The sequence below is a fragment of the Cryptotermes secundus genome, unplaced genomic scaffold (assembly GCF_002891405.2).
Source record: "Cryptotermes secundus unplaced genomic scaffold, Csec_1.0 scaffold79, whole genome shotgun sequence".
NCBI lineage: Eukaryota > Metazoa > Arthropoda > Insecta > Blattodea > Kalotermitidae > Cryptotermes > Cryptotermes secundus.
In genome coordinates this window covers 2,496,190-2,521,367 of record NW_019741974.1, presented here as the reverse complement: position 1 = coordinate 2,521,367, position 25,178 = coordinate 2,496,190, and the positions used below count along the sequence as shown (strand labels likewise).

At 43.0% G+C, this 25,178-nt stretch overlaps 1 protein-coding gene across 1 annotated transcript in view; it reads right to left on the bottom strand.

Annotated features, from left to right (window-relative positions):
- Nucleotides 1-25,178, bottom strand: part of LOC111872797 (tyrosine-protein phosphatase non-receptor type 13-like) — a 442,331-nt gene that overhangs the window by 108,494 nt on the left and 308,659 nt on the right. The window contains exon 3 of the mRNA XM_033754857.1: nucleotides 871-1,049. Coding sequence (XP_033610748.1) covers nucleotides 871-1,049 — 179 coding nt within the window. The remainder of the gene's footprint in view (nucleotides 1-870; nucleotides 1,050-25,178) is intronic.

Genomic DNA, 25,178 nt, shown 5'->3' with positions numbered 1-25,178 from the left:
AGGTGCAGCACCGTTTTCATAAGAACCAGTTACTGGAATTCAGTTCACACTCCTAAACCTCTTCTTTCGAAGGGGGGGGGGGAGTAATATTTTGCACTAATTTACGCCTTGATCTCTTCGTTTAAGTTCTTGGGATTAAGATTTTTTACGCATTTCTGATCTTCCCCTTTGAAGCTACATATCCCACGCCATCTTACTATCTGTGGCTTGATCTTCAACCCCACAAATTTCAAAGAAGACATCACTCGGTGATTCGAAAATATGCTCGTGGAAAGTTGTGGTTCTATGTCATGCTGGTATAGCGTTCGGCGGATTTTATTATATCCCTCAAATTAAAATTATTTTCTGCCTACTAACTATATATGGCCCCAACGCGGCGGCGTGGGTTCGATCCCGGGTCTGGTCAAGTGGGATTTGTGGTGGACAAAGAGGCGCTGGGGCGGGTTTTCTCCGAGTACTTCAGTTTCCCCTGCCAATCTTCATTCCACCAAATTCTCCATCATCATAATCACCCGGGGCAGGCTACAATAGGCCAATCAGTGGCCGCCGTGCCGAGTGGACCCAGTTGAACTCCTTCCACTAAGCGAAATATATATAGCTCTACAGTCCTTTCTTGGACCTTGGCCGCTTTTTCACTTTCTTAATCCTATACAAAGTCAGTAGGACTCCTCGGACGGGGGATCAGCCTGTCGTAAGGCCGCTACATACAAAGAGGACAACGTAAACACAGAATAAAAGCAAACATATATTCATGTCTCGAGTGGGATTCGAACCCATAATACAAAAATTCGAGCAGGCGAAGACGGCGGGTATAACAAACTCAGAAAATTCAAGCTCAGCGCAGGGTTTCCAGAACACAGAGGAACGTACCTTCTCCAAGCTTGCTTCGCAAGTGGCCTGAAGTCCAGGTCTGTATTCAGGGGCCAAGAACTCATCACACAGATCCCCAGATTCCGTGTCCGAGATCGCCAGCGTGACCCGACCCCTCGGCGTGACCTGCAGATTGCTCGGGGTTATCCTCGGCACCATCTTTTGCAGCAACACGCAACCTGTCACACACAGACAACCACAAAATTAAAGGGCGCTCAGGAGTGTCCCTACTGCAGCTCCTTAACCGGTTTCTTAAAGCCTCAAAGAAAACATGCAATATAAGAGATCACAATGCTGAGTGTCTTCCTTCAAACATCTGAAGAATAAAAAGGGACAGATTTTCATGAAATTTCATATGAGCGTTATGAAATTGAGGCCACTCCAAACCTGAACACAGAACGTTGCGGTCAGTGGATAGAAAATGTGGGCCCAGAGAAGGTATCCTAGCTGAAGTATGTCGTGGTTGCCCTCAGCAACTTAAAAAAAAATGTAGGGTTAGTACAATATATCAAATTCACCTTCATTGCGTGAATTATGAAAAATATCCGGAAAGTAAAGATACAAAGTCCAGAATATATTTGAAAGAAAATTTTAGAGGGATTCACTTGCAGCGCTTTTACAACACAACTTTATTTACTTTTCAACACAGTCATCACGGATCGCAATTCGCTTAGTGAGCCTTGGAACGCGTTTCTTTCAGCGTCGTAGGTCTCCCATCTGCTCTCTTAATCATGAAGAACATTTCTTGACACGTCTGGACATTGTTGATGAAGTTCATCGATGAAGAAAGCAGTCTTCTTGGATTTGGCACCGTGTATATGTGGTGTTAACCTACGTTTCGGAAAAACGTATCGCCTCCATCTTCAGGGTAGAAGGAAAAATATAAGAAATCCGCAAGCGAAGAGACCGTAAGAACCGGTAAAAGCAGTCTCACGGTCTCTTCGCTTGCGGATTTATATTTTTCCTTCTACCCTGAAGATGGAGGCGATACGTTCCTCCGAAACGTAGGTTAACACCACATATACACGGTGCCAAATCCCAGAAGACTGCTTTCTTCATAGTCACCGCCGTGAAAGCCTCAAATCTTACAAGTTCATCGATGATTAAACGTCTGTTAGCACGAATATTTTCATCAGTTACAATGGATGACCTTCCACTCCTTATTTCATCAAGAACATAATTTCTTCCTGCTTCAAATTCACGACACCATTTCGCCATGTTTTGCCTGTTCATCCCATCTTCAATGCAAACAGAAACAAGTTGACGATGAATTTCAGCAGCAGTTTCTCCTTTCGCGTGGAGAAATCGAATAATTGCACGAACCTCAAATTTGGCGGGATTTTGAATTGACACCGCCATTTTTAACACACACTGCGAGCACAACGTTGCCGTGACTCTGGCGGGTGAACTCAGCCCTGTCATATGGTTCCTATCTCACGTGACAGTGCTGCCATTTCTGGGGGGGGGACTTTGCTTTGTTACTGTATTTGTATCTTTACTTCCCGGATATCCCTCGTACAATCGGCAAACAGATTGAAAAGGCATAACACGTGCCGGAACATACAGCTCCCACGTGCGTTTTTTTTATCCTTGCATTATGAATGTTCCTAGCTGTTACAAATATGTAGATTTTAAGAACATATTAGTAGTATCATAATTTGATTACTTTCATTTTCTAAGTAAGTCTAAACTTTTCGCGCATAATATTGTAGCGTGTTTGTGTGTCACGCTACAAATAAGTTCACGCCGTTGTCCCAATATAGCGAATTTATTCCTTTCGCTCACTTACACACACTTTACAGGCATTTTCACTTGCAGTGTCACAATCACTGCTTACAATATTCCGGCGATACTGGACCCAGACGGATATTCCGAAGCTTCTTCTCCGATGGCTGTTCCGCGACTTTCTTCTTCGAAGACTATTCCGAGACTCAAGGCTTCTCATCGAAGCTGGGCTATTTATACCCTCGCCGCTACTAGGCAAAGAAACCTTCTGTTATAACCATGGAGACGTTGCTTTGTTTGTCGTTACCGTGGAGATTCGATGTTCTCGATACAACAGCTCACTGTTGGAATTACAGTATCGCTATTGTTACTTCTTATGCAACGGTCTGTTCTGGCGTTTCCATAGAAGTTACTCCTCTGGTTTGCCGACACGTTACAATATTATTAAAGATTCACACAATTTCCCTGTTTTCACTGAATGACTTAGAAGCAATACAATGGAACAATTCGAACTGACTTACAAGGGGACGGGGATGGGGAAGGAACTTTAAAAAAATACAAATGTAACCTAATTATTTTACTTCCCTGCATTAAAAGTGAATTCTTGTGAAACATGATATTACATGTTAATGGACTAACCTTTCTATGTGGTGAAATATGTAACCCAGTTTCCGGTTGTTCCGTGCCCGGTGTGTAGTTGAATGTCCGCTATAGTCGCGTGTAAAAGCACCTATAAATCTTTCGAATAAATCATTTTACTAAAAACTTCGATTTTTTAAAATTATAAATCCAATAATCCGAACGATTCAATAGTTCTAACACATCAGTGCTTTAATTAGTTAGGATTACTGCAAAATTCGTAAGCCTGCCAGATTTCACATGCCTGACTCCAATAATCCATTAGTTATCGCTCTCAAACCGAAAAATACACGCAGATTTCATGCAGCCGCCATTTTATTACCATACATTTTACAGATACCCCCTTAACAAAAGTTGCATATTATTCAGACGCTGTTCCCATGCATAATTTCAGGGTACTATAGTTCCCACAGTATAAATTCGTGATTCCGTCATGTTGTACGTAACTGAGGTGAACGAGTTTTGGATACCATAATGTCCATACCAAATTTAAAGAAAATCCGTCGGGCGGTTCACGAGCTGAAAGATACAGACAGGCACGCCCACAAATGTGAAAGTTAATCTCGCGCACAAAGAGTAAACAACGCATAATATCAACATAACGAAAGCAATGAACTCTCCTTGGTTTATCAGGCAAGGGCACAGCACAATTCAGAACCTCAGAAATAAAATATATTCCATATAAGTAGAGTCCATGACGACGGCTGCAGAGTCTCCAAAGTGTCAAAAATTAATTCTCTGTTCACAGAAATTCCCTGATGTTGGAGGCACAGTCGGTCCCCGTGACTGTTTAAGGTTCTATACAAGTGACTTGATGAAAGTCTCTAGGTACAATAGAGATTAGGCACGAAGAGATGTGGTCATCTCTGTCCAGGGCCCAATTGTCTCAGTTCTAAATATGAATTCACCCACGCGACCTATATTCATTCAGGCAAGCGTAAAATATGGCCTTGCGACGAGCTGATCACACCCCCCAAGGAGTCCTACCGAGCGTGTAAGAACTAGAAAAACGGAGAAGTTCATGGAGGTAGGCCTAGGCCCACCGGGGCTGTAGTGCCAAGGGGGAAAAAAACGTAAAATATAAAATGACATAATTTACAACGAACTGCTGGAACAACCCCTGTTTAACTGTTTACTCCCGACACTTTCAGTTTCTTATGGGGCAAACATTCAGCGGAATTACGAGAAACTTAGAGGGCGATTCTGAATTATTCTCGAAGTTTAAAAAGTAAAGTAAAAAAAAAAAAGTAAAGCTATCCATGTAACAGGCCATAAGACCCATAGGGTTGTGAGACGTTGAGGGTCTCACATTATCTAGACAATCGGCTCATAGATGACGGTAAGTTTGTCAGCCTTACGCGCCGGCCGCGCTTTACTCCCGAGGAAAATTATTTAATTAATTCCTGGTACTCATTTCTGTTAGAGGCTGAGTCGACACCAGGGCCATAGTGTGGCTGGAAGGATTAGGTAAACAGAAAAAATCCAATGACCTCATCGGGACTTGAACCCGCGACCTTCCGGCTTGTAGCATAGTGCCTCAACCAACTACGCTACCGCGTGCCCCATTCTCGGAGTTTACGTGGCCTATAAACGGAAACCCCGATAATAATTTAGAATCATACTTAAAATAAAGAGTAATGAATGCTTCATGAATTATTTCCCCTCCGAAAATAAAGTGTAAGCAGATCACAGCGGCCGCGCGGTCTGAGGCATGAACCGTCTTCGCCCTCTCGAACACTGGGATCGTGGGTTCGAATCTCACTCGAGTCATGGATATCTGTCTACATTTATTCTGTGTTTGCGTTGTCCTGTGTGCAGGTAAGTGTCTTGCAACTGGCTGATCACTCGCCCAAAGAGTCCTACCGACTGTGTATAGATTAAGAAACTGAAAACGCGACTAAGGTCCACAAGGGCTGTACAGCCATGGATAGTTAAATACAGCGTAAAATAATTAGATTGTCATGCCCGACTAGTGACATATTCCACAAGACACGTTGCACTTCGATGAAATTTGGTACCTTACTAGAAACGTGTTAGCCAATTTTATTATATGACGCTCAAATGGAACTTCATAAAATTTCTCAGATACAAGACTACATAAAAAAACCTACACACACATTGGTTTATCAGTACCATCTCGACAGATCGGGACTCCAGACTTCTATTCGGGAGGTGCTCGATTCGAATCTCGGCTGGAACATAGCTGAAGTTTTCGTGATTTTCCCCAGCGGCCATAAACAAATGCCGAGACAATACTTTGATTAAGTCACGATCCTTTCCTTGCAAATCATTTCCAATTTATCGTGCATCCATCATTCGACGCCATAGAGTCTAGCTACTGACAGCATCGTGAAATAACAAGTCCCAAAATTATGATATCTGACGTTTTGAGCCATCTTCTTTACATACAGCGTTGAATGGGAAGACTGATGAATGCAAGGAAAAGAAAGTGAGAGATCGTGGTCTATTTTAAAGTAGCACAACCGCTTTAATCTGTAAATAAAATTTCCAGTCAGGATAGTTACGTCTGACGAAATTGTAACAATAAACATGCCTCTCCAAAACCGGTCTGAAGGATCCCTTGTCGACAAATTTGTTCAGTGTTTACTCATTACATTACATGATGATATGAATTAGATTTTCGCAATAAAAAATTCCTATAATCTAAAAAGTCCAAACAAAATTCAGACTTATATTTTACCTTTTGTGCACATATATTGTTGTCTTAAATGCAACCCATTATCTAGCAACCCTTCATCCTCATTAAGTGTTTCGGCCGCGTACGGACATCGTCAGGTGTTGCCTACCTTGCTAAAATTGTTGCACCGTGTGTCAGAATTACGTATCGCGTGCGAAGGCGATATTTCCTAATTAAAATTAATAAACCGTGAATAAAATTAAGCAATAACTTAATGTTTTCCATTGTGGTAGCCTTCCATTCATTTACAAGATCTTTGCTTGAAAGTATATCTCGTTGTTCGATTCGTTGCCACTGCGAAGTGCGTACGATTAAGCATGTTATTTTTGCGGTTCGTAAGGATGTAAACTGGGTGATATTATGTATTCTCCGTTGACTTGCAGGTATTTTCACGCTTCTAGACTAGTTATGATGTTACATGGTTTGTGTGTATAGATATTAGATAATAAGTTGCATATAAGGCAAAAAAAAAAAATCCGTGTCCTGTAGACGGCAAGCGAACTATACCGACCGAGCGACCGTCGCTTGTCGGCGAAGTTAGTGCCAACTTTTGCGGACAGAGGGTGTTACGTGGTTAGCGCAACGGATCCCCACGGCCGTTAATCTCGGTTTTCTAGACCGGAATGAGTAAAACATATATTAATTCAACTGCATGCTTAAATAGTATATTTTATGTGTGTATTCACTTGCATGTGCCGCTAACAGAGGCCACGCGGTCTAAGGCATGAACTGTCTTCGAAACAAACGCTGGACCAATATGGACTCATAAAATCGCCCTGCAACTTGCAGTTTCGACCACGTTTTTTTATTGCTAGTGGGGTGGGAGTAAGCACCCTTGTACTGCGGCCACTTCTGGCCTATTGTACCAGCCCCAGATGATAGGTGAAGGTGCTTGTGGAGCAATTGGTGGAATGAAGATTGGCAGGGGAAACCGAAGTTCTCGGAGAAACCTGCCCCAGCGCCACTTTGTCCACCACAATTCCCACTTGAACAGACCCGGGATCGAACCCGGGCCGCCGAGATGGAAAGCCAGCAACTCACCGCTTGAGCTATGGCGCGGCCTATCGACCACCTTACTTTAATAAGAGAAGAGGTCTGAGGCAACATTATGGGGGTGGAGAAACATAACTTTCCCATTCATTACTCATTCACTTAACGCACTGACTTGAACAACGCCATGCTTATTTATCTAAAGCGACAACCAAAAGTAACTTTACTTGAAAAGGAGCTTCACTCAAAGAGGGAAGTATTCTCTTAGAATGTAATGAAAGGGAAGAGGAGTTTCAAACAGAATTCCTGAAGACAAATATGGAAACTGCATTATATAGGCTACGTTAAGAAGTGATGTTGATGAGAACTCATAATGAAATCGTCGTGCGTCGCGCACAGATAATGTCAGATTCGCCGAAAGGAAATCACAACATAACCACCGTACCGTGGCTTAGACAATGCGATTCGCACTGCCTTATTTTCACATCTCACTTCATAGGCTTTCCCAAGCTACGCTCCCCCCCTCCCAATGGTGTTAGTCGTTATGAGGAATCTTTGGAACGCGCAACCCATCCCATCAAAACACGGCCAATATCCTGTTGTAGGGTAATCCTGCGTTCTGGCACACTTCGCACAGACAAAATGCCTAGCAGAAAACCATTCACGATAAACATGTTTGGCCCATTATAATCTAAATTTACGGAACCGATAGTTTCGCCGCTCCTGCGCGTTCGTCCATCTCTCTCCATGTAACACCTCGAGAGCTGATAAACGGACTTTAATGAAATTTGAAACTGGGGACTTTTTAATTAAAATCGCAAAACAATAACGGACACTCCGCATTAAAATACAAAGGGGCCCAAAATGTATACAGGCTTCAATAAAATAATTTATTGGTAATACAATTTTCATGCACAAAGCAAAGGATACGCGCGATATTATATTGACCTAGAACAAGGGTTCAAATTGCCTACCATTGGCTCGTAGGCACAACTGAGATAGGCAGACTAGTGTATCAGGTACCGTGGCCAAGTTGTCCACTGGTATAGAGGCACACGACGTTTCAATTTCTTCCCGTAACATCTCCAGTGTCGCTCGTTTTCTCGATATAACACATCCTTCAGGGATCTCCACAAGTAAAAGTCGAGGAGAGGTTAAATCAGGCGAGCGTGGGGGATCTTTTTTATTGCTAATGGGGTGGGACTAAGTACCTTGTACTGCGGCCACTTCTGGCCTATTGTACCAGCCCCAAATAATAGGTGAGGGTGATTGTGGAGTAATTGGTGGAATGAAGATTGGCAGGGGAAACCGAAGTACTCGGAGAAAACCTGCCCCAGCGCCATTTTGTCCACCACAAATCCCACTTGACCAGACCAGACATCGAACCCGAGCCGCTCCGGTGGGAAGCCAGCGACTAACCGCTTGAGCTATGGCGCGGCCCCAAATCAGTGGATAGCATCAATACCCGTTTAAGCCAGTGAAATGGGGCAGTCGCGGTCTTCTGACCACGTGCTCTCCACGCACAATTCGGCGATAAACCCAAACTTGAATTTTTCTTCAGAAAAATACGTTAACTCGCTGTTGATCAAAAGCTTTAAACAACTTCCAAGGCCTAAACTTTACTTTCCTTTCCACGGAATTATAACTAAAAAGCAAAGGATTCAACGGACTACAAGTGTCCTTGCGGAATAGTTTCCGTTTTCCCAGTGAGCTTAAATCTAAGAGATATGTGTTCCCTGAAGATGTATGCGAACATTTAAGGAGACTGGGCCGCGGGTGGGATGACAGTATTATAATATTATCATGAATATTAAAGAAATGAGGTGTGAGGCATTGAAAGAATACTTCAAAGCTCAGGAGAGGGGCTAGCAGTAGGCTCTTGTGTACAGAAAAAGGGCGTAACCCTACTGATTACCTAAGGGAATACTAGCTTCTTAAGGATTCTCCTGAGATACAGTTACGATATATTAACAATACTACATACACTGCAGTGAATCGTACTGTTGCCCTTAAACAGTCACATTGTTGCTTCTCGTATTGCAGCGTGACTCAGTGCCGCCACACGAAACTGCACGCGAGTTGCACCAGGATAACGAAACCACGAAACAGCATAAACGAGCAGATTCTAAAGAATTCTGACGATGGTGTATAATACTCGGAATTATTGGATTTTTGCACTTTTTCATCGTCAGGTATACCAGAAACTGGATCTGTTTCCGTCCTCAGGTGAGGAGGGGGGGCAAGACACCTACTCTGTCGAATCCCCCCTTACCCGAGGATGGAAAGTGATCCATTTTCCGAAACACTGTGTTTTCTAGTTTCTAGAATACCGGGCGACAGACAAAGTCCCAAAACCCAGTAATTATGAACATGAACCATTTTCAGAGCGGTGAAAATTAGTGTTGTCTTCTGTGCTATGGCAGCGTGTAGACTTGTAAGAGATTAGGAACGTTTCGGAGGAATCTGTTGCAAAGTTCTGACCACAAGGCTACATCGCAGGCTGATCCTAGTGGCGACTGTAAGGGCCTCAACCCGCAGACCAACGCAGTTTATTCAAAGTGCAGGGCTGCTGATGGGGCAAACATAGAGACACCGTTTAGAGAGTCACTCCAATTTCTTCTGTTTTATTTACATTTATACAACTCAGATTTATGAGCAAATTAAAGGAGACACTGCGGTTCGTTCACTTCATGGAAAAGAGAGAGTACAACTTGCATTTCTGCCTGCTTCGTGCGGTTTCTTGCTTGCATACAAGCTCCAGGCAAGGCTAGTAATCGAAAGTGTTCAAAAAGTTCCGCTTCGATGTTAACCGCCTCCACTAATAAACAAGGTCAGTGTAATGACCATCCGAAGAGGACAGCAGCCGTGTATATCAAACATACCTCAGATACTGGACGATGCCCTGCACACTATTTTTATACTGAATCAACCATTGCCACAAAGTTTTAAAGAGCATCTCTTAAACTGGACATTCAACTTCAATGGGTCTGCTCATTTAAGCCAGAGAATTACAGGGCGGTAAAGCTGTTGGGTGCCGGTCACGGTAGCCGAGTGGTCTAAGGCATGTACTGTCTTCGCTCGCTTGGAAACTGGGATCGTGGGTTCGAATCCCACTCAGGGAATTGATGTTTAGTTTGTGTGTGTTCGTTTTTCTGTGTTTGTGTACAGGTAGAGGCCTTGCGACGAGCTGATCACCCGCCCAAGGAGTCCTACCGAATGTGTAAAATCTAGAAAAACCGAAGTGAACGGAGAAGTTCATGGAGGTAGGCCTAGGCCCACTGGGGCTGTAGTGCCAAGGAAAAAAAAAGGCTGTAGGGCTATACACAACACTCCTGTATATTTTTTCACAGTGCAGGAAAGCCAAAAACTAGATAATGCATACTCAAATTGTGCACTGCGATTATACGCAAGGGAAAATCGGGTACCTGTGCGCTCTTTTTATAAATTAAACGTATCCGAGTTATTGATTGCTAGCAGAAATATCAAATTTGTGTTCGCAACGGAACATGTGACACAAACATTAATACTGACATATAAAGGAAATGATAAATGAATTCGAATCCCAACGGTTACTACCAGTGCATGTATCAGATTTTCTCACATACTTTAACTCTGCATTCTGCCCACAGAGTGCATTTGCGTGTTACGTGTGGCTCACAAAGTAAACACCGATTGTTTCCTTAAACAACAAGAACAGGGAGATCATTGTAGAGGAGATGTAATTTGTTTCCTGTGAGGAATAAACTGAGTGATTATATATTATTTAGATTATTTTTGTCTTTAAAAGCTTAAGCGAGACAGTGAAAACGAGAACGCCCGGATAGAGTATCGGCTGAGCGTACTCAATTTGTACAGAATCCAATAGTAACCCCCCTCCCCCCAAAAAGGTTCATCCTAACAGATCGTCACTTTTTCGCCAGAGTGATAGAGATAAAATTTCACTACAACCGCAAATTGGAAACAGTAATTTTATTACTCAGCTAGAAGTTATATAAATAAAATTAGATTTGAATTTTATTAAGTGCAATAAAGCCTTTACACGTTTCGGCCAATGATGACCAACATCGGAATTTTTGGTCTCCTTCCGACGATGGTCATCATTGGCGGAAACCAATAAAAACTCTATATTTTGATATTAAAATATTGTTGCACTTGATGGAATTCAATTTCACTTATACGTTATACAGTGCTTCGGCTGAACACACTGCCTATCCTCAAAGTCTAGAAGTTGGCCTACAAGTTTTCCCACGCCTAGCAGAATAACTTGAATAGGATTATAAGCTTACAGTTGTGTCAGTCGTCACTTGTCGTTTTCTTTTATCTCCTGTTTGCATCGTCGGGTTGAAGTTACTTGAAGGCACAGTTTTCTTCAACGGAGTTTGACAAATATTGTGTTTCTGCACATTATCCATTGTCCTGTATTGATCTAAAAATACAAAATTTCGGAGACTGGTTTGTGCTGGGCTTGGCTTGTATATCCCATATCGGTGTTGATATGGTTGTCCGGAGCTAGGGTGTAGCTCTATCGATTGGGCCCAACTGAGTAGGATTTACCTGAAGACGGAGGCAGAATCCAGTCTTTGGTACATTGTGTTTTGTATTATAATCAGGATGATGTAGATTTGAGGTTTTCACGGCGGTGACTATGAAGAAAGCAGTCTTCTGGGATTTGGCACCGTGTATATGTGGTGTTAACCGAGGCTTCGGAGGAACATATCGCCTCCATCTTCAGGGTAGAAGGAAAAATAAATAATCCGCAAGCGAAGAGACCGTGAGAACCGGTACAAGGCCTTGGTAGCCTTTTCCGGAGAAGTGGTTGCTTTAAGAGCGCCTGAACAATTGTGTAGACCGAAACTGCTTAACAAACAAATCCGAGTGCGAAACATGGCTCTTGTTACATTATTGTGAATGTGCAACTTTAAACGGGCTATGTCCATGAATTTCGGTTTGGTGGCTGCTAGGGGTGGGGAGACTCGAAAGGCGAATTCACACTTAAAGCACGCATACGAGGCTAAGAGCGCTTTAAGGGAACGCATAAGTAATCTTGGATACCAACTTTCATAGTAACATCCTGTGCCACAGCATTAACACCATCACCACCACGGGGGAGCCGCACACGTTACAAAATATTAAACTTGGACTAACCCCAAGAAAAATCTACTACAGCGGGATGCCAAGCTCAAAATCTAGTTTAGACGCAACACACTAAAAAAGTAAAGTAAAGCTATCCCTGTACCAGGCCGTGAAGGCCCATAGGGTTGTGAGATGTTGATGTTCCCACATTATCTAGACAATCGGCTCATAGATGGCGGTAAGACTGTCAGCCCTACGCGCCGGCCGCGCTTTACTCCCAAGAATATTCCAAGAATATTCCTGGTACTCATTTCTGTTAGAGGCTGAGTCAACCCCAGGGCAATAGTGCGGCTGGAAGGATTAGGTAAATTGAAAAAAAATCCAATGACCTCAACGGGATTAGATCCCGCGACTTTCCAGCTTGTAGTATAGTGCCTCAACCAACTAAGCTACCGCGTGCCCCTGACGCAACGCAGTAGGGGTGCTATATGCAACACTTCATAATTACAAGAAGGATCCCAGCACGGCGTGTCATCCCAGTGACATTTACTGTAAACTCTACTAAACAGCGGTCACATGAAAGTCTAAATAAAACACATTAACATAAATTAATAAAATGTACAATTTTAGTTTAAGTTTCATTCAATTTTAAGCAATAATCATCGCTTTGACGGGCATCAGATGTCAATTTTAATAATAATGATAAAGAAGGTAAAAGGATAAAGGCCATCCTTATAAGAAGCCGTGAAGGTCCATAGGGGTGTGAGAGGTCGAGGCTCCCACATTTTCTAGGCAGTCGGCTCATAGGTGGCGGTGAAGTTGTCAGCCTTACGCGCCGGCCGCCCTTTACCCTTCAGGAACCAGGAATAAATATGATATAGTATTTTAATACCAATAAGTGTATAGTTGGTCGGTCACGGCAGCCGGGCAATGTAAGGTATGAACTGTCTTCACTCGCTCGAAAGCCGGGATCGTGGGTTCGAATCCCACACACGGCATAGATCCTTGCTGTGTGTATGCGTTTATTCTGTGTTTGTGATGTCCTGTGTTTAGGTAACGGCCTAGCTACGAGCTGATCACCCGTCCAAGGAGTCCTGCAGTCTGTATAATGATCATGAAACTGAGAAATCAGCCCTGTGCTCCGAAGTGGGAGCGAGAGGAGGGGAAAAACGTGCAGAATTTGACTCGCAAATCTATGCATCAGTGAAGAACCACAGCAACACACATATATATATATATATTACTTATTTTTAACATAGACAATAATATAAATATCAATAATCAAAATTTGAATTAAGGACTCTGATCTTATAAAACCTATTAATGTAAAATATGGATCCATATTAATCAGCTGACATATTCAAAACCTTATCACAGGTGTTTCATGTATGCCTGAAGATGACCTACATAAAGGTCGAAACATGTAGCATTAACATCTGCGCAGACAAATGAGTGTTGTTACTGCAGTATCTAGTTCGCTTAGGTTTCAATAATTTGTCGTGCTGACTGTCCGATTTATTATATATTCTTTTGAATACCAACCCCAACATTTCATAATTGGCAGCACTGAGGTTGTTTCACCAATGAAATCCACTACAGACCCCAGTTATTAAGCACACATTAGAAATAAAACTGACCTAAATTGCCTGCAGAATTTTTAACCTTAAAATATTCGTATAAAAGACCAGAAATACACCGTAAAGACAGTTTCCTTGCCATGAAAATAGCGTACTCATCGCAGAGCGTTGAAATGTCGGCCCGCCCTACCATAAACTTCGTTCAGAACGACTGCACTTACAATGTAGCCAACATTCGAGGGAGAGGATATACGTACTGTGCCTGAAACAAGTTTACACGATAAAAATATCATTCTCATGTTGAGTATAGGGCCTAAGACATACCATCACTGTACAGGGTTTCTTTATTGCTAGTGGGGTGGGACTAAGCCCCTTATACTGCGGCCACTTCTGGTCTATTGTACCAGCCCCAGATGATAGGTGAGGGTGATTATGGAGCAATTGGTTGAATGAAGATTGGCAGGGGAAACCGAAGTACTCGGAGAAATCTTGCCTGAGCGCCACTTTGTCCACCACAAATCCCACTTGACCAGAGCCGGGATCGAACCCCGGGCCGCCGCGGTGGAAAGCCAGCGACTAACCGCTTGAGCTATGGCGTGGCCTTTTGTGTGAGACTTTTGTCACATGGCAGATATCAATACGATAACCCAGTTCGTTCTGAACACCGCTCAACAGACCAGAGCTTGGCACTGACAAGCTGACCACCAAGAATTCTGATCTAACTCCAGTGATTTTTTCTTGTGGGGATATATCAAAGACAGAGTTTTTGTTCCTCCACTTCTTGTAAGTGTAAACGATCTAAAGTAACTCATCACAGCTGTTATGTGTGTTGACAAGGACACGCTCCAGTGAGTTTGGAACAAATTGGATTATAGTATTGATATCTGTCTTGTGACAAAAGTCTCACACATAGAACATTTGTAACTTAGTCATACAAACTTAAAGACATATACTGAAAAACAATGCAAGTATTTTGGCTATACCAACAGTACTTCGGTTTCTATAAAACGTTAAAAGTGTACTAACCCTGTATATTGAGTACGCATATAGAAGAGTGTCACAGAGACGTTTTACGAAGAACTTTACAACTTTTACTAAAGCTTGCCAGGCATGCTTAAGCAACTAATATATTTCCTTTAGGGCTATGCTTATAAGTAAATCGGATTTGTAATTAACTCCGTTACATAAAGGAAGATAACGTTCTAAAGCTAAGCCTTTAATTAGAGTTTATGCACCGCGCTGGAGCGTTAGTCCACATAACTTTGATATTGGCACTGTAGGTTGAACTGAATAAAACGCTCTCGTTAATCGCTATACATAATCATTATAAAAGGTTAGTCGAGCTGTCTGTCACGTTTCAAGGTACTTCAAGATATTCGCGCCGTGTGCGTCCTATACAAAGACTATAAGGACATGAGATACATCTCGGAAAAATAAGTTCCGAAAATATCTCACGTGCTCGAACTCGAGAAGAACGGCTTAATATTCTCCTATACTTCCGACCTTCTGAAAGGTTAAGCAGTAAGAAAGATAAAATGAAAATGTTATGAAATTTATGGATAGGGTAAAAATTCTGGCGTCATCGTTCCATTGTTACCTCGAGATCTTCAATTCGTGAGAGCTAATTTACGATGATCTCACAGAAAACAATACGGGTCTGTTGAATTAAAGCATAAACATTGGTAAAAACGAGCATTTCAACGCGTATTTACATTTTCCCACTACATATGCATTCCGACTGAAATTATAGGAACTATGAATAAAAACAATTTTGGCAACAGAAAGCCGTGCAATGTAGATAAGGAGGTTGCAAGAGCATCAGCCTACTACATCATCAAACTAAATAACGTCTTAGAGCCGAGTCCTTCTTGAGACACCAACAGATGCTTAGCCAATCAAGAAATTTCCAGCATTGTATGGGACCTCAAGACTCACTGTTGTGTCATTGGTCTCTAGCCTAAGCCAGATGAATCTAATCCGAACTAAATCCTATTTATCTATGATCCATTTAAATATTATACACCATATACGTTTTGACATCCTTAATTGCTCTTCCCTTCAGATGTCCCCACCAAATGCCTGTATGCCCTCCTCTTGCACAATACGTGCTATACTTTCTGCCCATCTCATCCTCCCTGACTTGAGCATTCTAATTATATTTGGCGAGAAGTACAAGGCTCCTCATAATGCAATTGTATCCGTCCACATATTATTTCATCCTCAAACACCCTCAGTCTATGTTTTCCCCTCAATGTCTGAGACCGAGTTTCCCACCCTCGCAAAACTACAGATCTTGTATATCAACCAATCGAACAAGCAAAATACTACGTTACTGCCTATCAAGTATAATGTCACGTGTTGGGTACATGCCACGCGACAAGTATTCAGTTATTCAGTAGAGAGGGGGTGGGTTTCCCCATGCACCGCGACTAATAGCCTATTGTACGTCCCCATTTAATTTCTACTGTCGCCATACCCTACCGATACTGGTGCCCGCTATCTACCCTTTCTGCCAGCGAGGTCGGCCCTCTACTGGCATTGGTACCCGATAACTTTCCCCATCTACCGGAGGCACTGGAAACTACTTGGGCGGGAAACTTTTTGCCTAATTTTGCTCAGAGGTCTCCTAGAGACCTTTTACGTGCCGTAAATCTACGACACGGGACCCACAGCTTAAAGTCCCTCCCGGAGGACATGTTCCATGAATTTTTCCGCGCTTAAAAATTCCACGACCTCCGCCGGGTTTGAACCCGCGTAACTTGAGTCATGAGGTGGGAACGACAAGTAACTTCACGCCTTATTTTATATAGCGAATTTATTGAACATTCGCTCTTACAATTACACAATTTACAATCTCACAATTACTGCCATCGGCAGTATCACAAATACTTCTCCTGATGCAGTCACTGCCATGCACTCGATACAACCCGACTCGTCGACTGCTAGACTGCAACTGACTGGTTAATCGTTACTCACTAGTAACTCACTCACTCGTAACTGAATAGTACTCGCTGCTCCTTATTTAGCCTCGGCACCGACAACACAGAATACAGTTACGTGATAGGTACCGCTTTTGCGTAACGCCGTGTTTACAGGTTACCTAGCAACACTGTCGAGTTATTTACTGTTGTGTAGTAACCGCGGTATCCCTTGTTACGTCACCGCGGCAATGGTTTCCTGACACAATTGCTTCTCTGTTACGTCACCGCGGGGAGGGGGTGTTTACCGAGCGTTGCGTGATAATGGAAGGGATGGGGGTATGTGACGTGACTCGTGAGACCGCAGAGTTCACGTGACCCCTACTTCCCGTTGCGCCATCCACGTCACACTGCTCCCTTCTAAAGGTTGTTCGTCCCGAACAGCCTAACGGTACATCCCCGTTCCTTTTTCTTCCCGTTGTCCGTTCTCCAATCGCTATACCCGCTCCCTCTCTAAGACCAGCTCGTCTCGAGCGGTTTCCTGTTAACGTGCCAGAAGATCCAGTTGTATCACATTTACTCCTCACTTTCAATCTGTCCTCATTCATGCCGGGGAGGCCGGTGTTTCTACATTACCGGTTCCTCCTCTATCCGTTGTTTTCCGTTTCGGAGGGGGTCGACCCCTCCACAGTGTCCAGCTTTTGATGTCCTGTAATCTGCTGGAAATCTCTACTGTTTGTTGCCCGATATCCAGCCCTTGGGTCTTCCTGAGGGTTCGGCTGGCTGTTCTCTCGTTCCCGGGATGCAGTCTCCGTCTTGTGTATTCATCCCTCACTCCAAAGCTGCCCTCCAGTTCCACCTGAAGTCTCCGCCCTCCGAGGGCTCCTCTTGCAACGTTGTGCCAAGTCTGGTTGTTCCGGACCATGTGTCCCTTGCGCCGTGCCATTCCTGCACGGCGGGTCGTCCTGCCGGGGGAGGTGACACATTTCTTCTGGCACCCATCCTGCTTTTGGGTCCGTTCTTTCTTGAAGGCACTTCAAGGCTTTTGCAGAATGTAGTTGTGATATCACGTAACGTTGCCATCAGCTTACAAACAACTGACTGCTGTGAGGAACGTGATGGCGTCCCTCTTGGTGACCGGGGTTCAATTCTTTGCGCCGACAATTGCGCATTCCACTGTTAATCAGTGCGGAATGAAATAAAACACTATTTGCAAAGATAATATTATAGGAAGAACCCACGTGTAGGGTCTCCGAATCAGTAAGCTATTTTAGGCTCTTATATAAAATACCACTTCTACTGCGCCAGGTTTTGCAAGTGCGGTGCAAGGACTCACTTTATAGAATACAGAAATCGGCTCAGTTGGCCTCGTCTCACGATATGACACAGCAAAAAAGTAATTTCTGCTTAATTATTTCAAAACCATACGGTTTAGGGGAACAGGAATTGGCCATACAATTGGTGTTTAATTTCTACCACTTTTGATACATATATCCATCGATGCCACACGCTTCGTGAGCTGCACCCCAGATACACAGGAAAGGAGACAGGTCTTCATATATAGTGGTCATTAATGTGGCCAATTTTAATCAAACTTGAAATGGCGTGACAACTTTAGCAAACACAAGAAACATCTCAAATTTCAAGGAAGTATGTTCGTCCATGATATACTCGTATATACAGTGTCCGTCTTGCAGTGCATCCACTATTACCCGTCACTTCACAACATGTTTCGGCAACATAGTGCCATCATCAGGTGCTCCATTTACACTAATCTATTGCATTCCATGCCATTATGCCAATGTAAAATTATTTAAAAAGTGTTTTAAAATATTCGTCAGTTATAATAAATTTTTTGTATACTAAAATCTTGTTAAGATATTCATCTTATCTGTTCCAATTCACCCAATTCCCAATTCAAGTATGTTCACCGGTTCTTGAGCTGTTGCAGACAGATTAGGAACACTTCTGTAAACTTTTCGTTCTAAAGACCATTCCACAAAGTTTATTTTCAGCAGTATGTTCCAGAAAAGTTACTAGGTTGTTACATTTCTAATATTAACGGCAGGTTCCTTAACGTATACTCGTAAATGTTGTGAGAATAAACACCAGGAGGAGGAAGAAGAGACAGGAAACGGAAGCTGAGAGAGGAGAACTTGATACTTCTCGAAATGAAGATGTTTGCGATAAAGACATGCGCACTGGAACTTCAGCTCGTAAATGTCAGGTTACAGATTGCACACAGCCACACACAACTTGGAAATTGCTGGAGGTGTAATACAGTTGCTCGATGTTCTGGGCAGACGTAGGCCCATTGGTGCGCGATGGAAGAAAAGAAGAAAGACTTAAATTGATAAGCTTGAGGGAAGGACACGTTTGAAGGCGACGGCCTGAATTAGACTTTATGGTCACCAATCTCTGTAACACCCAAATGGAATTACAAACTCAGAAACAGAAAGTTATGTAATTTCTACCGGTATGAACAAAAATCTTAAGCACAGCACTAAAAATATTCGAATCATCCATCAAGAGTAATGTAACACATGGGTTATGATACCGTTAAAAGACCGGGAGAAATATGTTGAATACTGAAAGATAAAATGGATAGAAAATGAAAGATGTTTCCGTCAGGTATCCACCGTCCACCTCATCCGATGACGCAAACAGATCCACTTCCGAAACGGTGTGTTTTTTAGAATATTGGACGATGGACAAAGTCCAAAAATCCAGTAATCCCTAGACGTATTTACATTTTGTAAATTAGAATATAAAAAAAACTATAATTTTGCTTGTGGCTCTGTATGGGTATGAAACTTGGTCTCTGACATTAAGGGAGGAACACAGACTGAGGGTGTTTGAGAACAGGGCGTTGAGGAGAACATTTGGACCGAAGAGGGATGAAGTGACAGGAGGTTGGAGAAAACTACATAATGAGCAGCTTCATAACTTGTACTCTTCTCCAAGTATAATTAAAATGATCATGTCAAGAAGGATGAGGTGGGCAGGGCATGTAGCACGAATTGGGAGACGAGGAATGCATATAGGATATTGGTGGGAAAGCCAGAAGGAAAGAGACCACTGCGAAGACCAAGGCGTGGTGGGTGGACAATATTAAAATAGATCTTAGAGAGATAGGATGGGATCGTATGGGTTGGATTGATCTGGCTCAGAATAGGGACCAGTAGAGGGTTCTTGTGAACACGGCAATGAACCTTTGGGTTCCATGAAGTGCTGGGAAATTCTTGAGTAGGCTGCACGATTGGCGGCTCCTCAAGAAGGGTTTAGCTTCATGAATAAGTAAGTAAGTAAGTAAGTAAAAATAACGACAAATATCTGGTATCAGGGTGTAGGGAATTTGTTGTCTTGAAATTGTTTTATCTTTTACTTCCTTTCAACATTCTTCTTGCTAATTATATTTCTATCCATCTGGTTAAGATCTGAGAGGCTCTGACTGTAAGTTATGAACAGCCCAAACCGACATGACAAAGTGTCACCGTCAGGTGGTGATTGACGGAAATTGATATCCTCCGTTCGCAATGCCATCGATGAGTCTCACAGAGCTGGAGCAGGAGATGCCAGTGCTTTACACGAGAGGCAGGGTGCGGTACCCAAGAAAACATAGGACCAGGAATCAGTACCCGAGATGCAATCTATAGGCTTACTGACAGTGTATAACTGAAATCACGCGATTCTTTCAAGATTTCTGACAATGGTTAATACGTTACAATAGAGAGATGTCGGATATGTTGCACTGTCTCAAGTACATCCGATGCATCCGGCTGTACCTGAATGAGGGTCACAGATTTCTTCCAAGTTCAAGATCCTGTTTAATTAATTTCACTCAAGTCAGCGTTCCTTAAGAATCATCTCCCTCAACCATTCATGATATTCCCTGTCTTTTCTGGAATTCCGAAGGTCCATTACTGTGTTAATAAAAGCCCCCTTATTGGTTCTTATCCTAAGACAGATGAATCCAGTCAACATCCGCAAATCCTATTTCATTAAGACCCGTTTAATATTATCCTCCCCTCTGCCGCTAGGTTTCCCAAATGGTATATTCCTTTGGTGTTTTTGTTCCGCAGTTTTGTTTTCACGAGCGCTAAATTCATCGCCCATTTCATTCTCCTTGATGCAGTCAAGGTAATACCGTCCGGTGACGAGCACTAGTTCCCCCAAACTCTTGTTACTTCTTTCCTCTTTATGTCCAAATATCAATTTCAGCAGACCACTTCCAAAACATCACACAAAATCGGTTCTTCTGTCAGGGGAAGACCCCACTTTTCACAAAGTTCTTAAGTCTTCGTCCATGATGTTGTTGTTACTTGGTAAGGCGTCCTGAGAAGGACAGAAATGAACAGTCTTATGTCTAGCTGAAGGGATTCAGATTGTAATTCAAATCAAGCAGTGAAACGTCAGCCATTTCTACGCATGCGTCTCCCCCATCATAATTAGCTGCACCCCTTTAGCGGACGTGAGTGCTCGGGATGGTGTGAAATCTCATCTGGACTAATTAATATTTTGTAGGCGTGCAACTCCCTTACATTAGGCCCTGTAATATATTGTGACGTCACACTTGTGCCACCCCCACATGTTGATAAATGGTTGAGGACTGCACAGCTACTGATAAATGGGAAACAGGCCGTTTGCGTGGGGTTTGAGTTCCCAACTTTCTGTCGATCGTATTACTGGGAGTATTTTGCATCACGTGCAAGAAGAGGCAAAACAATGCGTAGACGCCCTTCTCTGTCCCTCAACATATTTTATCTTTCAAATCACTTAGCTGATATCTGCCCGACTCCACAGAGTACAGTTATCTTGCTTGAGAAGCTAGCAGGCTCCCAGCTGTGTCGTTTAAAAATCCCCGATTCCTCAATACCGTCGTCACAAGAGCGTGACGCTGGTTCCCATCATGCCCTACGTTTTCAGGATCCATTGTCTTCCAATCTATATCTAGGTCAGCTGAACAGTTCGGCCAAGACGTAACGTTCTGCACTTACATTCTGGAGGTGCTCGGTCTGAATCATTGATAGAAAACCGGCCATCTTGTCTGACGTTTTCATGGTTCTCCTACGTTCCTCCATTCCATTATCCGACGCTACACAACCTCGATTCTGGAAGTAGCGTTAAATACCCCCCCCAACAAAACAAGAACTAATCGCATACTTTCAGTTGATGCGACACGGAACGCACAGAAAATGACGCGTCCAACAATTCATCTATTGTTGCGTATGTATTCGTTGATGCGGTAAACTTTTTACAGTGCCGTTGCCTAGCAATGATAGGGGACATACATATAGGCACACAGACTGATGGAGGAATTTACTAAGTACGCCGTTGAGGTTGGCTAAGGTGTCATGATATACATACCAACTTTCCTAAAGATCGGTTAAGGCATTCAAAAATTGATAGGGATGGATACACAGACAGGAAGGAGATCGCATAAGCCTATTTTAGGAAAGTAGGCTAAAAATACATCTGGATATAACACGCAATCTCCTCCTTCCCGACGTTTCGGCTAAACCTGCATGTACTTCTGTATCTCAATTTGCGAGCCCATGTGAACGAATCTCAAACACGAGCGCTTATCCTAGAGGTTCGCTGTGTTCGATCATAGGCCTATGGTAAGGTAAAGTTGTCAGTGTGCTTAACTATTTAAGCATTATGCCATAAAGGAGTATGGGGGAGTGGACGTATAGATCCACGTGGAAGTGAGTGGTCAGCTTAACATCCTGGGCGCTTTACTCCCAGGGAAAGAGCCCCCGGTACCAATGGTAACAGAGAATTGGCGAGCCTCAAAACCGGTCTGGACGACGTGGAGAAGAGAAAATTATTGCCTCTACAGGGGCTCGAACTCCGACCCCTCGGTCGTCTAGCCCGTAGCCAGTCGCTATACCGACTGGACTCGGAAATGTAACATAGGCTGTTACAACTCTGTGTAGGCATACTGAGAATGCCTCAGTTTTCCTTCATGTTTTCAGAAGCCTTAGTGTATACATATATCTCTGTCAGTTTCCTGAAATATGTTTACCATGCTATAAGTGTCGGACTCGTCAACATGTTTTATGTCATATAAAAAGAAGTAACAGATTCGAAACTTCCAAATTGACGCTGTTCAGCATTAGCTGTGGTCATTATACAGTTCCTTTCATTGCAGGGTATAGACTATATAAGCTCGTTAAATTCTCTGCACAAAAGAAGACCGTACATCACCATGTACACTAAAACAAAAAAGGATGAAAGTGTGTGGGTTATTGCAAGCGAGGCTTGTTTTGGGGATGTATCTTAATAGCAACCCCCAGCAGCTCTACTTCAGTCACGCCTCCCGCTTCATGTTCACGCCAATTTTTCCCGGCGCTCGGTGCCGAGTCACTTATATGAAAAGAACGCAGTCGGTTCTCGTTTCCTCGTGTGTCGTGGGAGTTTAATTAAAGCGAACTTCCTCTGTGTTACAGCATGGGGACTATTTATTTTCTCTTTGGCTGACGTGAAACGTGCAAACTGCAGACCACTCGCGGTCCACTCAAGCAAAGAGTTGTTCCCGTGACTAACTGCCGTCACCGCGTTGTGTATGGCTGTGAGGATAAACAGGCATATATCACAATCTTTCATTTTCATTTGTTTTCAAAGAGTTTCATATGCTTCAATAAAAGTCCTGAACCCCTGAATTTTCTTGTGACGTAAGTTTCCAATTTCGTATGCTCGTCACTCACACAGCTTTATTTTGTGCTGCGAACATTAGAAAGAGGTAGGGAATGTTTATTTGTTTTTCAACCGTAATTCTATTAAAAATCCGTAAGTCCATATTACTGATCAAGAAAATCCTTACATTTTATGGAACTTGGAGGTTCATTATTTCAGTCATATACACCGGCCAATGGACCACATCCTGGGTGAGATAAATCAAGTCCAGAACTTAAAACCATATTTCTTTACCAGACTAGTACTGATAATCGAATTATGGGCACACCTGACAGAACAACCACCACCACTTTGTTACTGTAACACCACGAAACTAAATCGATGTCAGAGTATGACGTCTTCACATGTGGACCTACCCAGAAAAATTCTATGTGGATGCTTACGTATCATACAACTGGTTATGGACGTCTGAAAATAATTTTAAATAGGGACGGAAGTCAGTCAGTCACACTGACGGAGCTGAGCCCTTCTTCAGAAGCCGCTAATTTTTCTTTCCCTTAGGTCGTTTATCCAAAGAATCCGTCCAGGTTCCGAGGCTTTTTGTGATCTTTCCCAACACGTTTGTTTTTTTTTTACGATGAGGAGTTTATAGCCCCACGCCCAACGTCCAATCTTGAGGACCACCCCTTGTCGGCTGCCCGCGACTGTTAATTCAATATATTCGAAGCTTCCCTCCTTATCTGGAGGCCGTCTCCTCCATCCGCAAACTGAGGACGCGCCATGCCGGGGTGAGGTATGTCACTATATTTAAGGTAGCAAGAAAGCCTGTCATACAACGACCACCATGGATCAGAAAATCCTTCATAAGAAGCTATTAGTCGCTCATCTAGCCAAGAAATGTTCTTTCATTTACGGTACTCGCATGTTCATTGCCGTATTCACCGTGAACCTCATGATCCAGTCTACATTTTAATATCACATTCCTTTAGGATCCGTTTCAATGTTTCCAACAAACCTCACCTTCAGAGACACTCCAAATTCCATACCTACTTTCTGTTGCTTAGGCCGTTCCAAAAATCCACGAAGATCGAGGTTCTGCTTAACAATTAATAACGCTCTAATCTTTTACAGCGAGAGGTTGTTGGGCATGTGCTCAGCCGCCATGCTAGAAGGCCACACCGTATTCGCTGCCCACGACTACTATTGCCCTCTATATCAGGAGGTCGTCTCCTTCACTCGCAACCCGAGAACGCCCCATGCAACGGCGACAAGGGACCTACTTAACATGTCAGCCTCTTTACTGAGAAATAAAATTCATTCGTCTCCCTCCGTTACCCCGTCCCCAGTCAAACTGTTGCCAGGGGATCATGCAGGAGTAAGGTGCAAACGTGATATAGATGCAGATCTGTTTCTTTGCTTGACAACCCTCTGAAGAATAGAGCGACCATTACGCTGGGCCAGGGAGCCATGTCGCATCCTTTCGTTTTTATAATCTGAATTTAGTGATTAGTAAGAATAATTCAACGTCTGTTTCTTGCAACGCAAAAGTTCCCATATATGTCGATACAGCAGAGTGCTAAGAGGGGCTTATGTTTTGGTATTATTACAGAACCGTAAGGTACTAAGAGGACACTAACTACACTGAGCAGGGTCCTTTTTGGGAAAGTTGCTTAGATACTAGGGAGATTCCCTGCCTGTAATGGAACCCGGAGGATAATTACAATATTGATAAGAAATTGCCTTTCGTCTCTATCCTCCGCCAAACGAATCCAATCGTTATACTCCTGACTTACTTCTTTAAGATCCATTTTAATATCATCATCCCATCTAGGCAGAAGTGTACGTCGTTAAGGCATGCGCAGTTGAGAATCTAGATAGGAACTATAAATATAGGAACATCTGTATTCTATCAGACAGTCAAGCTGCAATTAAAGCACTTGGCAAATACCAGATCAACACAAAATTGATCTGGGCCTGCCACCAATCCCTCATACAACTGGCCAGACATATCGGAGTTCAACTGATATGGGTGCCAGATCATGAGGATAT